General features: G+C 37.6%; 1 protein-coding gene across 1 annotated transcript in view; it reads left to right on the forward strand.

The window, feature by feature from the left end:
* The first annotated feature begins 11,044 nt into the window (after positions 1 to 11,044).
* Positions 11,045 to 22,724, forward strand: part of crebbpb (CREB binding protein b) — a 91,525-nt gene continuing 79,845 nt past the window's right edge. Inside the window, exons 1-2 of the mRNA XM_061974171.2 lie at positions 11,045 to 11,716; positions 11,800 to 11,885. Coding sequence (XP_061830155.1) covers positions 11,801 to 11,885 — 85 coding nt within the window. The 5' untranslated portion in view covers positions 11,045 to 11,716; position 11,800. The remainder of the gene's footprint in view (positions 11,717 to 11,799; positions 11,886 to 22,724) is intronic.

Here is a 22,724-nt window from a genome sequence, read left to right on the forward strand (position 1 = left end):
AAATACGGTAATTGGGTTAAAAATATTTTTTGCAAACCAGTAATTATAATCCGCAAATGTGCCGTTGTTGAGTGTCGGTGCTGTCCAGAGCCCTTTGAGACACTTGTGATTTAGGACTATATAAATAAACATTGAGAAATAAACATTGAGAGCTCGGCAGAGTAACCTTGTAATACTTTTCCATATCAGTAGGTGGCAGCAGGTAGCTAACTGCTTTGTAGATGTCGGGAACATGGTTTGTCATGATCACAATATGCGGGAGGCAGCGTGCAGGTAAAAAGGTATCTAACGCTTAAACCAAAAATAAACAAAAGGCGAGTGCCGCTAAGTGCCGCTCAGAAAAGGCATTGAAGCTTAGGGATGGCTACTTAAAACGAAACTAAAACTGAACTGGCTGCAAAGTACCGTATTTTTCGGACTATAAGTCGCAGTTTTTTTTCATAGTTTGGCCGGGGGTGCGACTTATACTCAGGAGCGACTTATGTGTGAAATTATTAACACATTACCGTAAAATATCAAATAATATTATTTAGCTCATTCACGTAAGAGACTAGACGTTTAGCGATTAGGAGTGACAAATTGTTTGGTAAACGTATAGCATGTTCTATATGTTATAGTTATTTGAATGACTCTTACCATAATATGTTACGTTAACATACCAGGCACGTTCTCAGTTGGTTATTTATGCCTCACATAAAGTACACTTATTCAGCCTGTTGTTCACTATTCTATATTTATTTTAAATTGCCTTTCAAATGTCTATTCTTGGTGTTGGGTTTTATCAAATACATTTCCCCAAAAAATGCGACTTATACTCCCGTGCGACTTATATATGTTTTTTTCCTTCTTTATTATGCATTTTCGGCCGGTACGACTTATACTCCGGAGCGACTTATAGTCCGAAAAATACGGTAAACAAAAACAGAATGCTGAACTACAGCAAAGACTTACAGCGCGTGGAGCAAACGGCGTCCACAAAGTGTATCCGTACATGACATGACAATCAACAATGTCCCCACAAAGAAGGATAGCGTCCGCACAACTTAAAATAGTCTGGATTGCGAAAACAAAGCAGGTGCGGGGAATAGCGTTCAAGGAAGACATGAAACTGTAATGGTAAATTACCAACAAAACAGGAAAAGCTACCAAAATAGGAGCGCAAGACAAGAACTAAAACATGACACACAGGAAAACACCCAAAAACTCCAAATAAGTCAGGGCGTGATGTGACACTACACCTACTTTGAGACAAGAGCTATAGTGATGCATGGTTGGTTATGGTTTAAATTCATATCCAACAATTGCGAGAACGACTTTTTATTGTCAATATCGGCTGTTGAGTTTAATTTTTTTATGTTTTCTGCTGGTGGTGTGCCTCAGAATTGTTTCAAAGAATAAAATGTGCCTTGGCTCAGAAAAGGTTGAAAAACACTGATTTAGATTGACGAGAGAAAAACACAACTGCCAAAGTTTTTTTTAGGGGTGATGATGTGTGCTAGCTGACATAAATGATATGATCATTGTTATTGTAACAATATTGTTATAATGGCTTTATACTTGTTATTAACACTGTAAATGCAAAGATGGTCTACCAAAATGTTTTTTGGAGTGTGGCAAAATATTATTATTATTATGATAAATAAAGCTAATTCAATGGATTGTGTGCTCTGAGGCAAAACAGTTAAACAGTTTTCCCTATTAAAATAGAAATCACTCTTTTTAACGGGTAAAAAAAAAAGCTAACACCAAAAAGCTAAACAATAAATCCTTCTTGAGTTGAATAAGCGTGTAAATCCAACTATAAGACGACCCTGAATATAAAATGGTACCTCAACTTAAAAGAGTCATACCAAAGACTATAAAAATGGGACCCAATACCTCCCTGCTTGGCACTCAGCTATCAAGGGTTGGAATTGGGGGTTAAATCACCAAAATGATTCCTGAGTGCAGCCACCGCTGCTGCTCACTGCTCCCCTCACCTCCCAGGGGGTTGAACAAGGGGATGGGTCAAATGCAGAGGGTAATTTCACCACACCTAGTGTGTGTGTGTGACAATCAGTGGTACTTTAACTTTAACTTTAACTTTAGGACAACAGCTGTCTCTAAGTTGCAAGCAAAAATTTGAGTTACAAGCATCCCCTCCATTAGTTGATGTAGCGAACGCCACAAAGATCCATCCCGAAACATCTGATCTTACTCGCTAGCAATATTTTACAGCCAAAGATGGACACGCATTTGTTCTCCAAGCATCGGAAGGAAGAAAGTAGGTGTGAAGGACAGTGCTGGGAAGAAGTGGATGACGTTCATTGAATTACAGTGAAATCGTCAAAAACAGGATCGAGTGTGTAGTCGACTTGATTATCACTAATAGTTTGCACCATACCGAAGCAGAATGAGTCTCTCCCCAGCCTAAGACGTTAAAATATCTAAACGAGGGATGTTTATCCATGAAAATATGGAGAAGCTACTGATGGTGTGTCTGACGGACAAGCACCTTGACAGAGATACTGTAAAATGTGATGGTATGGGGGTGTTCATTATTATTACATCAATTCATTAAAACTACTTTAATTATAGTACAAAACCCAAAACCAGTGAAATTGGCACGTTGTGTAATTCGTAAATAAAAACAGAATACAATGATTTGCAAATCCTTTGCAACTTATATTCAATTGAATAGACTGCAAAGACAAGATACTTAATGTTTGAACTGAGAAACTTCATTTTTGTTTGCAAATAATCATTAACTTAGAATTTAATGGCAGCAACACATTGCAAAAATGTTGGCACAGGCGCATTTTTACCACTGTGTTACGTGGCCTTTCCTTTTAACAACACTCAGTAAACGTTTGGGAACTGAGGAGACCAATTTTTGAAGCTTTTCAGGTGGAATTATTTCCCATTCTTGTTTGATGTACAGCTTAAGTTGTCCGTTGAACAATAATTTTCATAATGCGTCACACACTTTCAATGGGAGACAGGTCTGGACTACAGGCAGGCCCGTCGAGTACCCGCACTCTTTTACTACGAAGCCACGCTATTGTAACACGGGGCTTGGCATTGTCTTGCTAATATAAGCAGGGGCGTCCATGTTGCTCCAAAACCTGTATGTACCTTTCAGAATTAATGGTGCCTTCACAGATGTGTAAGATACCCATGCCATGGGCACTAATACACCCCCATACCATCACACATGCTGGCTTTTGAACTTTGCGCCTATTACAATCCGGATGGTTCTTTTCCTCTTTGTTCCGGAGAACACGACATCCGCAGTTTCCAAAAACAATTTGAAATGTGGACTCGTCAGACCACAGAACACTTTTCCACTTTGTATCAGTCCATCTTAGATGAGCTCGGGCCCAGCGAAGCTGGCGGCGTTTCTGGGTGTTGTTGATAAATGGCACCAATTAAATTAATTCCAACAAATTTCATAAGTGTTGTGAGATAAGAGCATAGAACCAATTAAACTCATATGTTGAGATACTTCTGTAATCGCGTATACCGTAGATCTCTAAACGGCCTGAACAATTTATTAGATAAATGTTTTCATTTTATATTTGGGTCAATACAGTATGTATTGCTGTTCAGTCCACTCTAAACATTTCTATTACACGTCTAAAGTTGGTGCCTTTCTGTTCATATATTTTAATTTGGACTCATCATAAAAGCAAATTCCACGCATATTTTGAACAATATATGTACTTGAGTAGTGCCTTTAAAAAGTCAAATGTGTTTGACATTAACTAGCATTGTAATTTCCATTTTTTCTGCCTCCTTGTTAAGTAGTTTGTATGTTTTTGAGTGCATTAACACGATTGGGGTAAAAGGGAAATTTGACTTTATGCTTATGAGCACACGATTCTTGGACTCAAGTGTGTATTTTATACCACATCGCAGTAAAGGTATGCTTAAGTAATAATACAGAACATCAAGTTCTATATGAGGTTGTGATAAATGGGCGTCCTTAGTGAAAAACAAAAACAAAACAAAAAAACATCAATATTGTGTTTTTTATTCAATCTGATTCTTCTAAATTGCTGTTATTGTTATCATCCTTCATTATGGTGTGAAAGAAAGGGAATTTCTATGTTCCAATGTCTGTGTTTCTTCTTGCACATTTAAATGTGCTGAGGTGTGTGAACCAGCAGAATGGAAAGCTGGGAAATGTTTATGCCAAAGAGTGACATTTCGCCATTTCCCATGTACTTTTTCAAATCCGCATTTCTAATTTCCTTGAGCACGTTTAAGGTGGCTCGTCTATAGATTCACTCGACACACGTCGGCACAAGGCACTCCGTTTTATGTACAGCATTGTATAGCATTTTCTATTTAGATGTGCATGTGTTGAGTAGTGTAAAGAACAAGCTCATTTATAAAATATGCGTGTGTCCTCTTTGCCTGCATACAGTATGTGTAAAAAATAATGTTGTACTTGTGCGATTTTTTTTGGAAAGAATGCATTTATTTATCCATACTGTTTTTTTTATTGTTTTTATATGCTTGACCAGAAGGTAATAGTCATTTTTCTAAAGCGCCAGACTAGCCAAATAAAGACACTAATAAATGTTTACTACTAGACAGTATGACTAGTCTGCCGCACTTATGTTTTAATGAATTATTGCTGTTTGAAATGTTTTTTGTTGTTGTTGTATTTAGCGTGCTTAATAGGTACACAAGTGAAGGCAACCTTCAAATAAAAATCATGTGCACTACATTCATTTGTATATCGTACTATAACTAGATGCCAAGTTATTTAATTGTATGTGTCCTTACACTACCTACACATAACACAACTGTTTCAATATGACTGTTTACATGTGTCATATCGCAGTTAAAATCATGGCTTTTCAATTTGCGGCTTGTGGGCCAAATCCGGCCGGTCAATTACAGACTGGACTGACCATTACTATTTTTTTTAATTTTAAATTGCAAAAGACAGCAAAGCGCTCTTGTCTTACAAAACCCAAAACCAGTGAAGTTGGCACGTTGTGGAAATCGGAAATAAAAACAGAATACAATGATTTGCAAATCCTTAGAATATTAAGACAAGATACTTAACGTTCGAACAGAGAAACTAATTGTTTTTTGCAAATAATCATTAACTTAGAATTTAATGGCAGCAACACATTGTAAAAAAGTTGGCACAGGGGCATTTTTACCACTGTGTTACATGGCCTTTCCTTTCAACAACAATCAGTAAACGTTTGGGAACTGAGGAGACCAATTTTTGAAACTTTTCAGGTGGAATTCTTTCGCATTCTTGCTTGATGTACAGCTTAAGTCAGTGTTTTTCAACCACTGTGCCGCGGCACACTAGTGTGCCGTGTGATACCGTTAGGTGTGCCGTGGGAGATTATCTAATTTCACCTATTTGGGTTAAAAATATTTTTGCAAACCAGTGATTGTAGTCTGCAAATGATGTGTTGTTGTTGAATGTCGTTGATGTCTAGAGCTCGGCAGAGTAACCGTGTAATACTCTTCCATATCAGTAGGTGGCAGCCGGTAGCTAATTGCGTTGTAGATGTCAGAAACAGCGGGAGGCAGCGTGCAGGTAAAAAGGTGTCTAATGCTTAAACCAAAAATAAACAAAAGGTGAGTGCCCCTAAAAAAAGGCAGTGGAACTTAGGGAAGGCTATGCAGGACGAAACTAAAACTGAACTGGCTACAAAGTAAACAAAAACAGAATGCTGGACGACAGCAAAGACTTACTGTGGAGGAAAGACGGCGTCCACAATGTACATCTGAACATGACGTGACAATCAACAATGTCCCCACAAAGAAGGATAAAAACAACTGAAATATTCTTGATTGCTAAAACAAAGTAGATGCGGGAAATATCGCTCAAAGGAAGACATGAAACTGCTACAGGAAAATACCAAAAAAAGAGAAAAAAACACCAAAGTAAGAGCGCAAGACAAGAAGTAAAACAGTGCACACAGGAAAACAGCAAAAAAGTCAAAATAAGTCAGGGCGTGATGTGACAGGTGGTGACAGTACACCTACTTTAAGACAAGAGCTATAGTGATGCATGCTTGGTTATGGTTTAAAGTCATATCCAACAATTGCGACAACAACTTTTTACTGTCAACTGAGTTTAGTCTTTTAATGATTTCTGCTGGTGGTGTGCCTCCGCATTTTTTTCAACGGAAAAAATGTGCCTTGGCTCAAAAAAGGTTGAAAAACACTGGCTTAAGTTGTTCAACAGTCTGGGGTCTCCGTTGTGGTATTTTAGGCTTAATAATGCGCCACACATTTTCAATGGGAGACAGGTCTGGACTACAGGCAGGCCAGTCTAGTACCCGCACTCTTTTACTATGAAGCCACGCTATTGTAACACGTGGCTTAAGCTAAAATAAGCAGGGGCGTCCATGGTAACGTTGCTTGGATGGCAACATATGTTGCTCCAAAACCTGTATGTACCTTTCAGCATTAATGGTGCCTTCACAGATGTGTAAGTTACCCATGCCTTGGGCACTAATACACCCCCATGCCATCACAGATGCTGGCTTTTCAACTTTGCGCCTATAACAATCCGGATGGTTCTTTTCCTCTTTGTTCCAGAGGACACAACGTCCACAGTTTCCAAAAACAATTTAAATTGTGGAAATGTGAGCTTTTTTGAAACATGTTGCAGGCATCAAATTCCAAATGAGGTAATATTTGCAAAAAATAACGTTTTCCAGTTCGAACGTTAAGTATCTTGTCTTTGCAGTCTATTCAATTGAATATAGGTTGAAACGGATTTGCAAATCATTGTATTCTGTTTTTATTTACAATTTACACAACATGCCAACTTCACTGGTTTTGTAAAAAGAATCTTTCATATGTGTTTTGCGTTATTGGTCATTACAGACAACAGGGCATTTTTGTCATATAGAGCAGTGGTTCTCAAATGGGGGTAAGCGTACCCCTGGGGGTACTTGAAGGTATGTCAAGGGGTACGTGAGATTTTTTTTAAATATTCTAAAAATAGCAACAATTCAAAAATCCTTTATATATATATTTATTGAATAATACTTCAACAAAATAAATGTTTAGAATTAAGTTCATGAATCCAGATGGATCTCTATTACAATCCCCAAGAGGGCACTTTAAGTTGATGATTACTTTTTTGTGTAGAAATCTTTATTTATAATTTAATCACTTGTTTATTTTTCAACAAGTTTTTTGTTATTTTTATATCTTTTTTTCCAAATAGTTCAAGAAAGACCACTACAAATGAGCAATATTTTGCACTGTTATACAATTTAATAGATCAGAAACTGATGACATAGTGCTGTATTTTACTTCTTTATCTCTTTTTTTCAACCAAAAATGCTTTGCTCTGATTAGGGGGTACTTGAATTAAAAAAAATGTTCACAGGGGGTACATCACTGAAAAAAGGTTGAGAACCACTGATATAGAGCATTGGTCCCCAACCACCGGGCCGTGGATCGTATGGTACCGGGTCGCACAAGAATGAAACTTTTTTTTTTTTTTTTTTTTTTAATTAAATCAACATAAGAAACACTTATAATTAGTGCACCAACCCAAAAAAACTCCCCTATTCCCATTCACACTCATTCGCACAAAAGGGTTGTTTCTTTCTGTTATTAATATTTCTGGTTCCTACATTATATATCAATATAGATCTATACTGTCTGCAGGGATGCAGTCCGTTGGCACACATGATTGTGTTTTGAAAAAATAATTTGTATTTTTTCAAGTGTTGACCGGTCCGCACTTACAAAAAGGTTGGGGACCACTGATATAGAGCATATTTGACTAGTGTACTCTACTGCTGTCAAATTATTATTTAATCAGATTAAGCTCACTTTTTAATGTAGATTAAAGATGAATCACAGTTATTACTTGCTTGTATGACTTAAATTAACTTAATAAAGGCCCCAATATTTGGATACACATGCAATTTTATTATCATAATGCCATTTAGGACTATTTTTTTTATTACAAACTACTATTACAAAGACTATAAAAAATGGGACCCATTGCCTCCCTGCTTGGCACTCAGCATCAGGGTTTGGAATTGGGGGTTAAATCACCAAATGATTCCCGAGCGCAGCCACCGCTGCTGCTCACTGCTCTCCTCACCTCCCAGGGGGTGGAACATGCGGATGGGTCAAATTCGGAGGGTCATTTCACCACACCTAGTGTGTGTGTGACTATCGTTGGGACTTTAACTTTAACTTTTAACTTTTTTAAAGTGTTTTACTTGAATGCACTATATTTATTTGCTCAACACCTGGTAAAAATATTATTCTATCTTGTCATTGTGTATATTGGAGTGAATTGGCCATTTTTCAAACTTCCACCATTTTCCCATTTTTCAACCGATTCAAACCATTCCACCTTCTACACATTCCACCATCCTGGAAATTGAAACTGCCTTTTTTCCAAGTTCAAAAAATTTCCAGGATTTTCCAGAATTCCTGGTTTTCCAAAGCGCTATTTCCACCCTTTTTTCTGGCGACTACTCCTTCCACATTTTTCAACGCATTTCAACCGTTCCACCGTCAAAACATTCCTCTTAATTAGGACCAAAAAGCAAGTTGTTTTTTGGACTAGAAAAATTCCCAGGTTTCCCAAAATTCCAGGAATTCCGTAATACCATTTCTCAATTCAACACATTACTACTTCAACATTTCTTGACCGATTTGAAAAATTCCAACACCGACCATTTCAACACATTCAGACCATTCAAGTTTGTTTTTGTACCATTTTCAAAACAATTCCCGCTTTTCCCGAAACTCCCAAATTTTGGGGAAATTCCCATTGAAATCAATGGGACATTTTTCAAAGTTTCACAACTCCTACATTTTTCATCTGATTCAAACAGTTCCAACTTCAAAATATTCAGCCTGTTTGGGAATTGTGTGCTCAACTTCAACAATTAAAATACAATTCCAGGATTTTCCAGAATTCCTGTTTTTCCAAAGCGCTATTTCCACCCTTTTTTCTGGCGACTACTCCTTCCACATTTTTCAACGTATTTCAACCGTTCCACCGTCAAAACATTCCTCTTAATTAGGACACAAAAACAAGTTGTTTTTTGGACTGGAAAAATTCCCTGTTTTCCCAAAATTCCAGGAATTCTGTAATACCATTTCTCAATTGAACACGTTACTACTTCAACATTTCTCGACCGATTTGAAAAATTCCAACACCAACCATTTCAACACATTCAGACCATTGAAGTTTTTTTTTTGTACCATTTTCAAAACAATTCCCGCTTTTCCCGAAACTCCCAAATTTTGGGGAAATTCCCATTGAAATCAATGGGACATTTTTCAAAGTTTCACAACTCATACATTTTTCATCTGATTCAAACAGTTCTAACTTCAAAATATTCAGCCTGTTTGGGAATTGTGTGCTCAACTTCAACAATTAAAATACAATTCCAGGATTTTCCAGAATTCCTGTTTTTCCAAAGCGGTATTTCCACCCTTTTTTCAGGCGACTACTCCTTCCACATTTTTCAACGTATTTCAACCGTTCCACCGTCAAAACATTCCTCTTAATTAGGACAAAAAAACAAGTTGTTTTTTGGACTGGAAAAATTCCCTGTTTTCCCAAAATTCCAGGAATTCTGTAATACCATTTCTCAATTGAACACGTTACTGCTTCAACATTTCTCGACCGATTTGAAAAATTCTAACACCAACCATTTCAACACATTCAGACCATTGAAGTTTTTTTTTAGTTTTTTTTTTTTACCATTTTCAAAACAATTCCCGCTTTTCCCGAAACTCCCAGATTTTGGGGAAATTCCCATTGAAATCAATGGGACATTCTTCAAAGTTCCACAACTCCCACATTTTTCATCTGATTCAAACGGTTCCAACTTCAAAATAGACTAGACTTAGACTTAGACTTTCTTTTTATTGTCATTCAAATTTGAACTTTACAGCACAGATAAGAACGAAATTTCGTTACATAAGCTCATGGTAGTGCAGGATAAAAAAAGCAATAAGGTATATATATATATATATATATATATATATATATATATATATATATATATATATAAATACATATATATAAATAATATATATATAAAATAAATAAATATATATAATATATATAAATAAATAGATTACTGTACAGATAAATATATTTCACTTTTTCCACATGCGTCCACGTTTATGGATGTATGTTATATTGTCTTTTTTATTCCAGCCAGTTAATCCATTTTGGGGGGAGTTGAGCGGATAATTTAATTATGATGCGTTTAAGAGTCTTACGGCCTGAGGGAAGAAGCTGTTCCAGAACCTAAAATACTCAGCCTGTTTGGGAATTGTGTGCTCTACTTCAACAATTCTTTAAAAAATTCCAGGATTTCAGTTCAACTTCAGCACTGGAGCATTCACACGCAATTCCTTCAGGAATGGCCTCATCTAGTTAACTACAGTATCATGCTTACTTTTTACTGATAATCGGAATTAAAAAATATGACCATTGATTAATACTGATTGTGCATAGTCTTTTTTTATTTTTTTATTTTTATTTTATTTTATAAACCTTTATTTATAATATGCACCACATACAATCAAGAAATACTAATAATAATCAAAACAAGTACAGAAATAGTACAAAAACAGTACAAAACAGCGCCGGGGGGTTGTAAACTCAATAAAGTAACTAAAATAGAATGCAAAAATATATATATGTAACAAAATGTAAAGCCATAGGCTCACACAAGTTCCGTAAATAATACAAATTTGGAACACAGCATCATAGAAAGCGTTTTAAAGTAGAGTTCTAATTTTTTTTACAGGCACACAAAACAGGTTGAGTATTGAGAAACTTACATTTATGAATATAAAACTTAGCCAAAGGTAAAAATAAAAAAAACCCTTTTCAATTTTTTTTTTATGTACACAGTCATATTTTATATTATTCTTCATTTTTGTCCAAAAAATATATTGTATTACGGCAGCTATTTGCTGTACGTCCACTTGACGCACAGGTTTACGTCACTACGTCACTACGTCACCGTCCCCCGCTCCTCCTCCCCCTCTCAGTCTAGCTGGGAAGAAAAAAAAAAACTTTTTTGTATCGTAGGAATCAACAGCCGCCATCTTGACGCGGCTCGGATTCGGGATTTCTGGGCTAGCATTAATTGTAAAAATACCGAGCGGGGCACACCCGGACACACTCCGGACGGCATTTTCTCGCCCACAATCGAAGCCTGAGCTCACCCGGCGAGGATTAATGCAAACATGTGAGGGCTTCTCGGGGTTTTGTCGTGCCGTACATTTGATTTCCCTTTTAGCGAGCACCGCTTCTCGCCGTAGCTCCGCGTCGAGACGCTGGATTTCCCCGGACGACAGCGACGATAAAAATAATCCGCCTCATAGGAAATATTTGTCGATTTTTGCTCTTTTTATTTGAGCCGGTGGTGGATTTTAAGGAGGCTCGATTCGACGGCGAAAAAAAATGACTCCGCGCCGACGTGAAACCGGCGATCCCCGGAAAAATGGCTTCGCTTTCGCTTTGTGTGATAATTCGTAGTTGAGTCGGTATTTATTTTTCCCGGAGCAAAAAAATTTGGATGCAGTTATTGAGGATAATTATGTGGGTGTTGGGTGTTGGATTATCATGGGGTGATCTTCCGTGGCGAAGCGTGGCGCTGTTGCCTTTCTTTTGAAATCCTTCTCTCCGGGCAGAGAAAAAAAAATACTTCCACTGAGCCTCGAACGCACTGTCATACTAAAAGTAAGCTATTTTTTTTTCCATTATAATTTTTATTTTTAAAGCTTTGCATCCTAAAGCTTTTTTTCTGCCACATCAACTATCAGAATGGCCGACAATCTGCTGGATGTTGGACCCCCCACTGCAAAGCGACCCAAGCTGAACTCTCCTCTCTCAGCATCGGATGGTCCAGGTGAGTTCTGCCTCCTGACACTCCAACAAGCTAATGTGTGCACTTTTGATTTGTCAACACCCCTCTCATAATGTCATGCAGCCTCTGTAGTTAGTCTTGTTTGTTGATGCATTGTTGCAATTCGTGCAGGGAGAAAGCGCTCTAGTTTTTCCTCCACTGGTCCCAAAGATACACTGTATTGCCAAAAGTATTCTTATGAACATATGAACTTGAAGTGCCATCCCATTTCCAACCCGTAGGGTTCAATGTGATGTCGGTCCACCTTTTGCAGCTATTACAGCTTCAACCCTTCTGGAAAGGCTGTCCACAAGGTTGCGCAGTGTGTTTGTAGGAATTTTCCACCATTCTTCCAAAAGCGCATTGGTGAGGACACACACTGATGTTGGTCGAGAAGGCCTGGCTCTCAGTCTCCGTTCTAATTCATCCCAAAGGTGTTCTATCGGGTTCAGGTCAGGACTCTGTGCAGGCCAGTCAAGTTAATCTACACCATACTCCTTATGGACCTTGCTTTGTGCACTGCTGCACAGTCATGTTGGAAGAGGAAGGGGCCCGCTCCAAACTGTTCCCACAAGGTTGGGAGTAGGACTGCAACAACTAATCGATTATAAAAAAATAGTTGGCGATTAATTTAGTCATCGATTCGTTGGATCTATGCGCATGCGCAGAGGCTACTTTTTTATTTATTTTTTTTATAAACCTTTATTTATAAACTGAAACATTTACAAACAGCTGAGAAACAATAATCAAAATAAGTATGCTGCCAGTATGCTGTTTTTTTTTTTCAATAAAATACTGGAAAGTAGGGGTGTCCGATAATGGCTTTTTGCCGATATTACGATATTGTCCCACTCTTTAATTACCGATACCGATATGCAGTCGTGGAATTAACACATTATGCCTAATTTGGACAACCAGGTATGGTGAAGATAAGGTACTTTAAAAAAAATAAATCATAAAATAAGGTAAATAAATTAAAAACATTTTCTTGAATAAAAAAGAAAGTAAAACAATATAAAAGCAGTTACATAGAAACGAGTAATTAATGAAAATTAGTAAAATGAACTGTTAAAGGTTAGTACTATTAGTGGACCAGCAGCACGCACAATCATGTGTGCTTACGGACTGTATCCCTTGCAGACTGTATTGATATATATTGATATATAATGTAGGAACCAGAATATTAACAACAGAAATAAACAATCCTTTTGTGTGAATGAGTGTAAATGGGAGAGGGAGGTTTTTTGGGTTGGTGCACTAATTGTAAGTGTAACTTGTGTTTTTTATGTTGATTTAAAAAAAAAACGGGGAATAAACGATACCGATAATTTAAAAAAAACGATACCGATAATTTCCGATAATACATTTTAACGCATTTATCGTCCGATAATTATCGGAAATCTCTACTGGAAAGGATAGAAATGTAGTTTGTCTCTTTTATCCGATTATTAATCGATTAATCGAAGTAATAATCGACATATTAATCGATTATCAAATTAGTTGTTGGTTGCAGCCCTAGTTGGGAGCATGGAATATTCCAAAATATTTCGGTATCCTGGAGCATTCAAAGTTCTTTTTACTGGAACTCCTGAAAAACAACCCCACACCATAATTCCTCCTCCACCAAAGTTCACACTCGGCACAATGCAGTTCGCAATGTACCGTTCTCCTGGCAACTTCCAAACCCAGACTCGTCCATCAGATTGCCAGATGGAAAAGCGTGATTCATCACTCCAGAGAACGCGTCTCCACTGCTCTGGAGTCCAGTGGCAACGTGCTTTACACCACTGCATTCGACACTTTGCATTGGACTTGGTGATGTATGGCTTAGATGCAGCTGCTCGGCCATGGAAACCCATTCTATGAAGCTCTCTGCGGACTGTACGTGGGCTAATTGGAAGGTCACATGAAGTTTGGAGCTCTGTAGCAACTGACTGTGCAGAAAGTCGGCGACCTCTTTGCACTATGCGCTTCAGCATCCGCTGACCCCTCTCAGTCAGTTTACGTGGCCTACCACTTCGTGGCTGAGTTGCTGTTGTTCCCAAACGCTTCCATTTTCTTATAATAAAGCTGAGGAATATTTAGGAGCGAGGAAATTTCACGACTGGATTTGTTGCACAGGTGGCATCCTATGACAGTTCCACGCTGGAAATCACTGAGAGCGGCCCATTCTTTCACAAATGTTTGTAGAAACAGTCTCCATGCCTAAGTGCTTGATTTTATACACCTGTAGCAAAGTGATTAGGACACCTGATTCTGATCATTTGGATGGGTGGCCAAATACTTTTGGCAATATAGTGTACTTTTTGAAACATTTTGCATCTCAGTTTTTCCAGGTTTAATTTTCCTGCAGGATGAAACAAGGTATAAGGTTCAAGTCATTGTACTTAATCACCCAAAATTAGAGCTATAAACCCCTTTATTTATTCAATCACATTTGTTGAAATTTGACGATTTTGGTGCATTTGCAAACCGCTACAATTATGTACAAAGCAAACTATAAACTGCTACACAAGAATGTACAACAACTCTTCTCAACAAAAGAGGAGAAATATAACCATAGAAGAAAATCTAATTTAAAATATTTGTATGCTCGTACAACATTTAAAACCTTTAGTATATCAGTATGTGGAATTAAATTATGGAACGGATTAACCAAAGAAATCAAACCACCAATATGATTCAGTTTAAGAGACGGTTCAAACTACAAGTGTTTACAAAGTATACAGAACAAGAATTATGAACATCTTGAACCCTATTTTTTTCCCTATTTTTTTTTTTGAGACAACGATTATTTATGTATTCAATATTTGTATGCTTACTATGGTATATTATTTATGTATTATTTATTTGTTCACTGTTCTGTTACAGAGAACAAGGAAATGGGATAAAATTGCTATGGTATGAAAAGGGGTAGGATTAAATAAGCTCAGCTTCTTCCTACTCCTTTTCAGACATGCTGTAATGAAACAACTGGAATTGTGTGATGCATTACATTGTATCGTATGCATGTTCGAAATAAACTGAAATTGAACTGAACTGAAAATAGTTAAAATCGGATGAACTGAAGCCAACCCATGGTCTTTCAATGTTGAATACATTTGTGTCCAACATGCAAGTTTTTATGCTGCATATGCCCACCTTCCACTAGTAAGTATGTATTAACTTTATATTTTTAAATATATTTTTGGAAAGTACTATTGACAGTGTAACAATATTAACACACTATTTAAATTATTTCCTTATTCCCTTTTATTAAATGCAATTGTTTGATCAAAACAAAGCGAATAGGACACTTGAACTAAATAAAAGCAAAAACTACTGTATACAACTCTATTTTAAACCCTCTGGGTTTTGCCTTCAAAGTCCTCCTGTGTCCAGGGAATGATTCCAAGTTTGAAAACATTACAAAAAATGATTTTGAGAAAACAAAGATATTGATCTGATTACTTTAGTATCAATCATATACTGACTAAGGCAGTGGTTCTTAACCTTGTTGGCGGTACCGAACCCCACCAGTTTCATATGCGCATTCACCAAACCCTTCTTTAGTGAAAAATAAAATGTTTTTTTTTTTTTCAAATTCAAGACAAAGTTATGTTTTTTTACTGGTGCACAAAATGAACCGTTCATGAACATCACCTTGTTCAAAGAACACAACCAACACAGTGCATGAACTCACAACAAATTACACACCTGCAAATCTGTGTGACTTCTGCTGTTGCCGTATCCATAATTCGCCGATAGGGAAAAGTTTTTATTTACACGATGAGTCAGGTGTGTCTTGATCTCCGCGACGGAGGCTCCGCTGAACCCCTGAGGGCGACTCACCTAACCCCGAGGGTTCGATCGAACCCAGGTTAGGAACCACTGGGCTAAGAGTTGTCCCGATACCAATATTTTGGTACTGGTACCAAAATGTATTTCGATACTTTTCTAAATAAAGGAGACCACAAAAAATAACATTATTGGCTTCATTTGAACAAAACATCTTACGGTACATTAAACTAGGGCTGCAACAACTGATCGATTAAATCGATTAAAATCTATTTGCAAAAATAGTTGGCGATTAATTTAGTTATCGATTCGTTGGATCTATGTTATGCGCATGCGCAGAGGCTACTTTTTAAAAAAACATTTATTTTTTTTTATAAACCTTTATTTATAAACTGCAACATTTACAAACAGCTGAGAAACAATAATCAAAATAAGTATGGTGCCAGCATGCTGTTTTTTCCCCCAATAAAATACCGTATTTTTCGGAGTATATGTCGCTCCGGAGTATAAGTCGCACCGGCCGAAAATGCATAATAAAGAAAGAAAAAAACATAAGTCACACTGGAGTATAAGTCCCATTTTTTGGGCACATTTAATTGATAAAACCCAACACCAAGAATAGACATTTGAAAGGCAATTTAAAATAAATAAAGAATAGTGAACAACAGGCTGAATAAGTGTACGTTATATGAGGCATAAATAACCAACTGAGAACGTGCCTGGTATGTTATCGTAACATATTATGGTAAGAGTCATTCAAATAACTATAACATATAGAACATGCTATACGTTTACCAAACAATCTGTCACTCCTAATCGCTAAATCCCATGATATCTTATACGTCTAGTCTCTTACGTGAATGAGATAAATAATATTATTTGATATTTTACGGTAATGTGTTAAAGGGGAACATTATCACCAGACCTATGTAAGCGTCAATATATACCTTGATGTTGCAGAAAAAAGACCATATATTTTTTTAACCGATTTCCGAACTCTAAATGGGTGAATTTTGGCGAATTAAACGCCTTTCTAATATTCGCTCTCGGAGCGATAACGTCACAACGTGGCGTCCCATCGGGAAGCAATCCGCCATTTTCTCAAACACCGAGTCAAATCAGCTCTGTTATTTTCCGTTTTTTCGACTGTTTTCCGTACCTTGGAGACATCATGCCTCGTCGGTGTGTTGTCGGAGGGTGTAACAACACGAACAGGGACGGATTCAAGTTGCACCAGTGGCCCAAAGATGCGAAAGTGGCAAGAAATTGGACGTTTTTTCCGCACACTTTACCGACGAAAGCTATGCTACGACAGAGATGGCAAGAATGTGTGGATATCCTGCGACACTCAAAGCAGATGCATTTCCAACGATAAAGTCAAAGAAATCTGCCGCCAGACCCCCATTGAATCTGCCGGAGTGTGTGAGCAATTCAGGGACAAAGGACCTCGCTAGCACAGCAAGCAATGGCGGCAGTTTGTTCCCGCAGACGAGCGAGCTAAACCCCCTGGATGTCTTGGCTCACACCGTCCCTTATGCCACCGAAGATGATCAAGAGAAGAATATCGACCCTAGCTTCCCTGGCCTGCTAACATGAGGGTATGTCTACAGAATATATTAATTGATGAAAATTGGGCTGTCTGCACTCTCAAAGTGCATGTTGTTGCCAAATGTATTTCATATGCTGTAAACCTAGTTCATAGTTGTTAGTTTCCTTTAATGCCAAACAAACACATACCAATCGTTGGTTAGAAGGCAATCGCCAAATTCGTCCTCGCTTTCTCCCGTGTCGCTGGCTGTCGTGTCGTTTTCGTCGGTTTCGCTTGCATACGGTTCAAACCGATATGGCTCAATAGCTCCAGTTTCTTCTTCAATTTCGTTTTCACTACCTGCCTCCACACTACAACCATCCGTTTCAATACATTCGTAATCTGTTGAATCGCTAAAGCCTCTGAAATCCGAGTCTGAATCCGAGCTAATGTCGCTATAGCTTGCTGTTCTTTCCGCCAAGTTTGTTTGTGTTGGCATCACTATGTGACGTCACAGGAAAATGGACGGGTGTTTATAACGATGGTTAAAATCAGGCACTTTGAAGCTTTTTTTAGGGATATTGCGTGATGGGTAAAATTTGGAAAACAAATTCGAAAAATATAATTAGCCACTTGGAACTGATTTTTAATGGTTTTAACCATTCTGAAATTGTGATAATGTTCCCCTTTTAATAATTTCACACATAATTCGCTCCTGAGTATAAGTCGCAGCCCCGCCCAAACTATGAAAAAAACTGCGACTTATAGTCCGAAAAATACGGTACTGGAAAGGATAGAAATGTAGTTTGTCTCTTTTATCCGATTATTAATCGAAGTAATAATCGACAGATTAATCGATTATCAAATTAGTTGTTAGTTGCAGCCCTACATTAAACATATGATTCTTATTGCAATTTTGTCCTTGAATAAAATAGTGAGTATACGAGACAACTTTTCTTTTAGTAGTAAGTAAACAAACTAAGGCTCCTAATTTGTCTGCTGACATATGCAGTAACATATTGTGTCATTTTCTATTCTATTATGTTGTCAAAATTATGAGGGACAAGCTGTAAAATGGATTATTAATCTACTTGTTCATTTACTGTTAATATCTGGTTATTTTCTGTTTCAACATGTTCTATCTACACTGCTGCTAAAATGTAATAATCACTTATTCTTCTGTTTGGATGCTTTGCATTGGTTTTGGATGATACCACAAATTTGGGTATAGATCCGACACCAAGTAGTTACAGGATCATACAATGGTCATAATTTAAGTCCTCAGTTTCCTGAGTTTATAAACATAATATGAATTTAAAAAAAAGGTGATGCTAAAAAAATATTGATGTAATCATAGTAGTATCGACTAGATACGGTCCTGTACTTGGTATCATTACAGTGGATGTCAGTTGTAGATCCACACATGGCGTTTGTTTACATTTTGACGTCGGTGAGCTACGGTGTGTAGTGAAGCATGTTTAGCTATTCCTCGCCCTGCAGGGATGATACTTGTAAGAAACTTACTTTATTTGTCGCCATGGAGGCCAGTATTAGTGATTTAGAAGTAGCTAAAACATTGCAGACTACGGATGGATTTTGGATGCGAGCTAGCTCTTCCTGAGGGTGTTATAGTGTTATAGCTTCACCTTTATTGTTAGTTTTTAGACCAAAATGTGTCCATTCTCCCTTTTCTGTCTATAGACTGTGTCCGCTTATAATTACTCTGTGACTGTGCGCTGCCGAACATGCTTCTCTGCTCGTAAAACCAGCAATGTCACACCGTTAAAAAAGGGGGGTGGACCGGAACTTTTTAGAGGTGGTATAGTACCGATTGTGATTAATTAGTATTGTGGCTCTACAGTATACTAGTACCGGTGCACCGTACAACCCTAATACTGACCCTACTACTAATATCGACACTACCAATTTATGGATGGATCCGGTCCTTTTACGTGTCATGTACTGACCATGACAACGCTGACACACCTACAGTTGCTTTTATATTATCCTCTAATTCAGGTGTACCCATAGTGCGTCCGGGCGGCCAAATCTTTTTGTTTTCCAAAGTCTATACATATTAGGTGTGTAATGATTGATTGATATGTTAATAGATCAATTTATACTCCTAAATTTCAAGTATAGTCGTGGTCAAAAATTTACATGCACTTGTAAAGGACATCATGTCATGGCTGTCTTGAGTTTCCAATAATTTCTACAACTCTTATTTTTTTGTGATAGAGTGATTGGAGCACATACTTGTTGGTCACAAAAAACATTCATGAAGTTTGGTTCTTTTATGAATTTATTATGGGTCTACTGAAAATGTGACCAAATCTGCTGGGTCAAAAGTATACATACAGCAATGTTAATATAAATATATATATATATATATATATATATATATATATATATATATATATATATATATATATATAATAGTACTTGGAAAGTTTCACTGCAATAAGGCGCTTTTGGTAGCCATCCACAAGCTCCTGGCAATCTTCTGGTTGAATTTTTGACCACTCCTCTTGACAAAATTTTTTTGTTTTCTGACCACATAACTTTCCTCCAGAAGTTCTTATCTTTGTCCATGTGATGTCAGATAAAACAAAAATTGAGCTGTTTGGCCACAATACCCAGCAATATGTTTGTAGGAGAAAAGGTGAGGCCTTTAATCCCAGGAACACCATAACCTACCGTCAAGCATGGTGGTGGTAGTATTATGCTCTGGGCCTGTTTTGCTGCCAATGGAACTGGTGCTTTACAGAGAGTAAATGGGACAATGAAAAAGGAGGATTACCTCCAAATTCTTCAGGACAACCTAAAATCATCAGCCCGTAGGTTGGGTCTTGGGTGCAGTTGGGTGTTCCAACAGGACAATGACCCCAAACACACGTCAAAAGTGGTAAAGGAATGGCTAAATCAGGCTAGAATTAAGGTTTTAGAATGGCCTTCCAAAAGTCCTGACTTAAACCCCATTGAGAACATGTGGGCAATGCTGAAGAAACAAGTCCATGTCAGAAAACCAACACATTTAGTTGAACTGCACCAATTTTGTAAAGAGGAGTGGTCAAAAATTCAACCAGAAGCTTGTGGATGGCTACCAAAAGCACCTTATTGTTGTGAAACTTGACAAGGGACATGTAACCAAATATTAACATTGCTGTATGTATACTTTTGACCCAGCAGATTTGGTCACATTTTCAGTAGACCCATAATAAATTCATAAAAGAACCAAACTTCATGAATGTTTTTTGTGACCAACAAGTATGTGCTCCAATCACGCTTATCACAAAAAAATAAGAGTTGTAGAAATTATTGGAAACTCAAGACAGCCATGACATTATGTTCTTTACAAGTGCATGTAAACTTTTGACCACGACTGTAAATCGATCTGTGCTCGGCAAGTTTGCCTTCCGGAAGATACGTATCAAATCAAGATAGTTTTAAAAGGAATTCGATCGATTTTTATCAATACTAGAAAAGGGAAACATTGGATTTAAGAACGGCAGAATTTATATGAACTTAGGCACTTTTAATGATATAGACAGCGGATACCTGCAGTGGATGAGAAAGGTCATCGCAAATACCACAAGACAATACCATGAATTACAACACAAACACTTTCAGCTACAGCACGATTGCAAAAGCCACAACAAAGACAGACAACACAACACAATAATATAAAGCCTCAACACAACTTTAAGCCACAAAAGAAGTGACAGCTGAGCAGGTTACAGCGACACACTGACTTCAGTAACACAACATCTGGCAGCCCAGGAAAAGTCATTTCATCAGCGAGGGGCCAACACCATCAACAGGGTTGAAGGGGCATACATGTTTCCGCACACCTGGGATGCTGTCCTTCAACAGCAACGCCAGGGCAGAGAACAGAATACAGATATGGCCTGGTCGGGGAACTTTATTTAGCAGGTAGTTATACTGTTAAAATGTTGTTTACTGTAGTTTTATTGAAAATTACTTTGCATTTTATTCAAATAAGATGTGAATGCATTGGCTATCAATTGTTATTTACTTGCTTGTTTGTCTACATAATTCATTTATAACTAATTTTAGGGGTGTAACGGTACGTGTATTTGTATTGAACCGTTTCGGTACGGGGGTTTCGGTTCGGAGGTGTACCGAACGAGTTTCCACACGAACATATTATGTAGCCGCCTAAGCTAAAGTCTTAACAAGCTGCTCCGCTTCGTTCTGCCTGTCTCTGTCAGTACTCTGCAGCACGCAGCATTGTCCCACCCACACAACCATCTGATTGGTTACACACTCAGCCGTAACAGCCAATCAGCAGTGCGTATTCAGAGCGCATGTAGTCATTGCTCCAGCGTCATGATGAGCAGGTAGGTGTTTAGCAGGTAGGTGTTTAGCAGGTAAGCATCAAGCAGCGGACTCTCCCCAAATGATAATAAACACCTCCCAGTCAACTACTAGTAACATCACTATGAGCCCGTTGACGTTCTAGAAAGATAAACGGCAGCTTCAGCTCGCTCGCAGTCCTGGCTTGAGGTGAAGGGTAATTAGCATTTAGCGTAACGTTAGCTCATTTTGCGTTGTGTGTGCGTGTGTGTGTGTGTTACGGACAGCAAAGCCCTGTCTGTCTGTCATTTCACTTTACCTTTTTCTGTGTTGATTGAGCTGTGTTGAAGCAGCAAAAAAGGACATTATGTTAAATGAAGAGTTTCTATCTCTGATAGTTGATATAATAATGTAACTGCATCATAAAGCCTACATGAACTCCATGGTGTTCAGGGATGAACAGTCTCTCCTATTGCACTATTTTTTCAGCTATAGTTACATTAATCATTAGTAATGGAGCAGCCTAGTTTTGAATGGCAGGGTCCCTGCTATCACATGTTGATAAAAATATAACATTTACATAATAAACATCAACTACAGGCTTCCCAAATGCTGTAATAAATTAAGCATGATGAGTTGACTTGAAACTGTTTGTTGCACTTTTTATATGTAGAAGAAAAGTTTTGTCATTTTATTTAATCTGAGCAACAACTTGAGGCAGTTTAATGTTGATTAACGTGGGCAGAATTATTATAGTGTTCCCAATGTTAAAAGGATAAAGCCATTGTTTACACATTTGGTAAATAAATAACCAAAAAAAATTATATTTTGTTGTTTTCTTACTGTACCGAAAATGAACCGAACCGTGACCTCTAAACCGAGGTACGTACCGAACCGAAATTTTTGTGTACCGTTAAACCCCTAACTAATTTCTTTAGAAGAAATAACAGGAATTGTTCGCATTCTGACACGTGACTTCTTCCCGGAAGTGAAAACCAGTGGTGGTCAACCATGCTAAGATGGCAGCAACAAGAGGCCTAAATCTTCCTGCAAAAAGCAGATACGAGCAAAAAATTCTATAAAGTATAAATCCATATACTTTATCGAAAAAAGATGTCGAGTGATATGAAGGATTACATCGGTCGTGTTCCCAGACATATCGAACGATTGTGCTCCAGACATCATTCTACACGACAAAAACAGATGGACACTTGGAAAAA

The sequence above is a fragment of the Nerophis lumbriciformis genome, linkage group LG22, assembly GCF_033978685.3.
Source record: "Nerophis lumbriciformis linkage group LG22, RoL_Nlum_v2.1, whole genome shotgun sequence".
NCBI lineage: Eukaryota > Metazoa > Chordata > Actinopteri > Syngnathiformes > Syngnathidae > Nerophis > Nerophis lumbriciformis.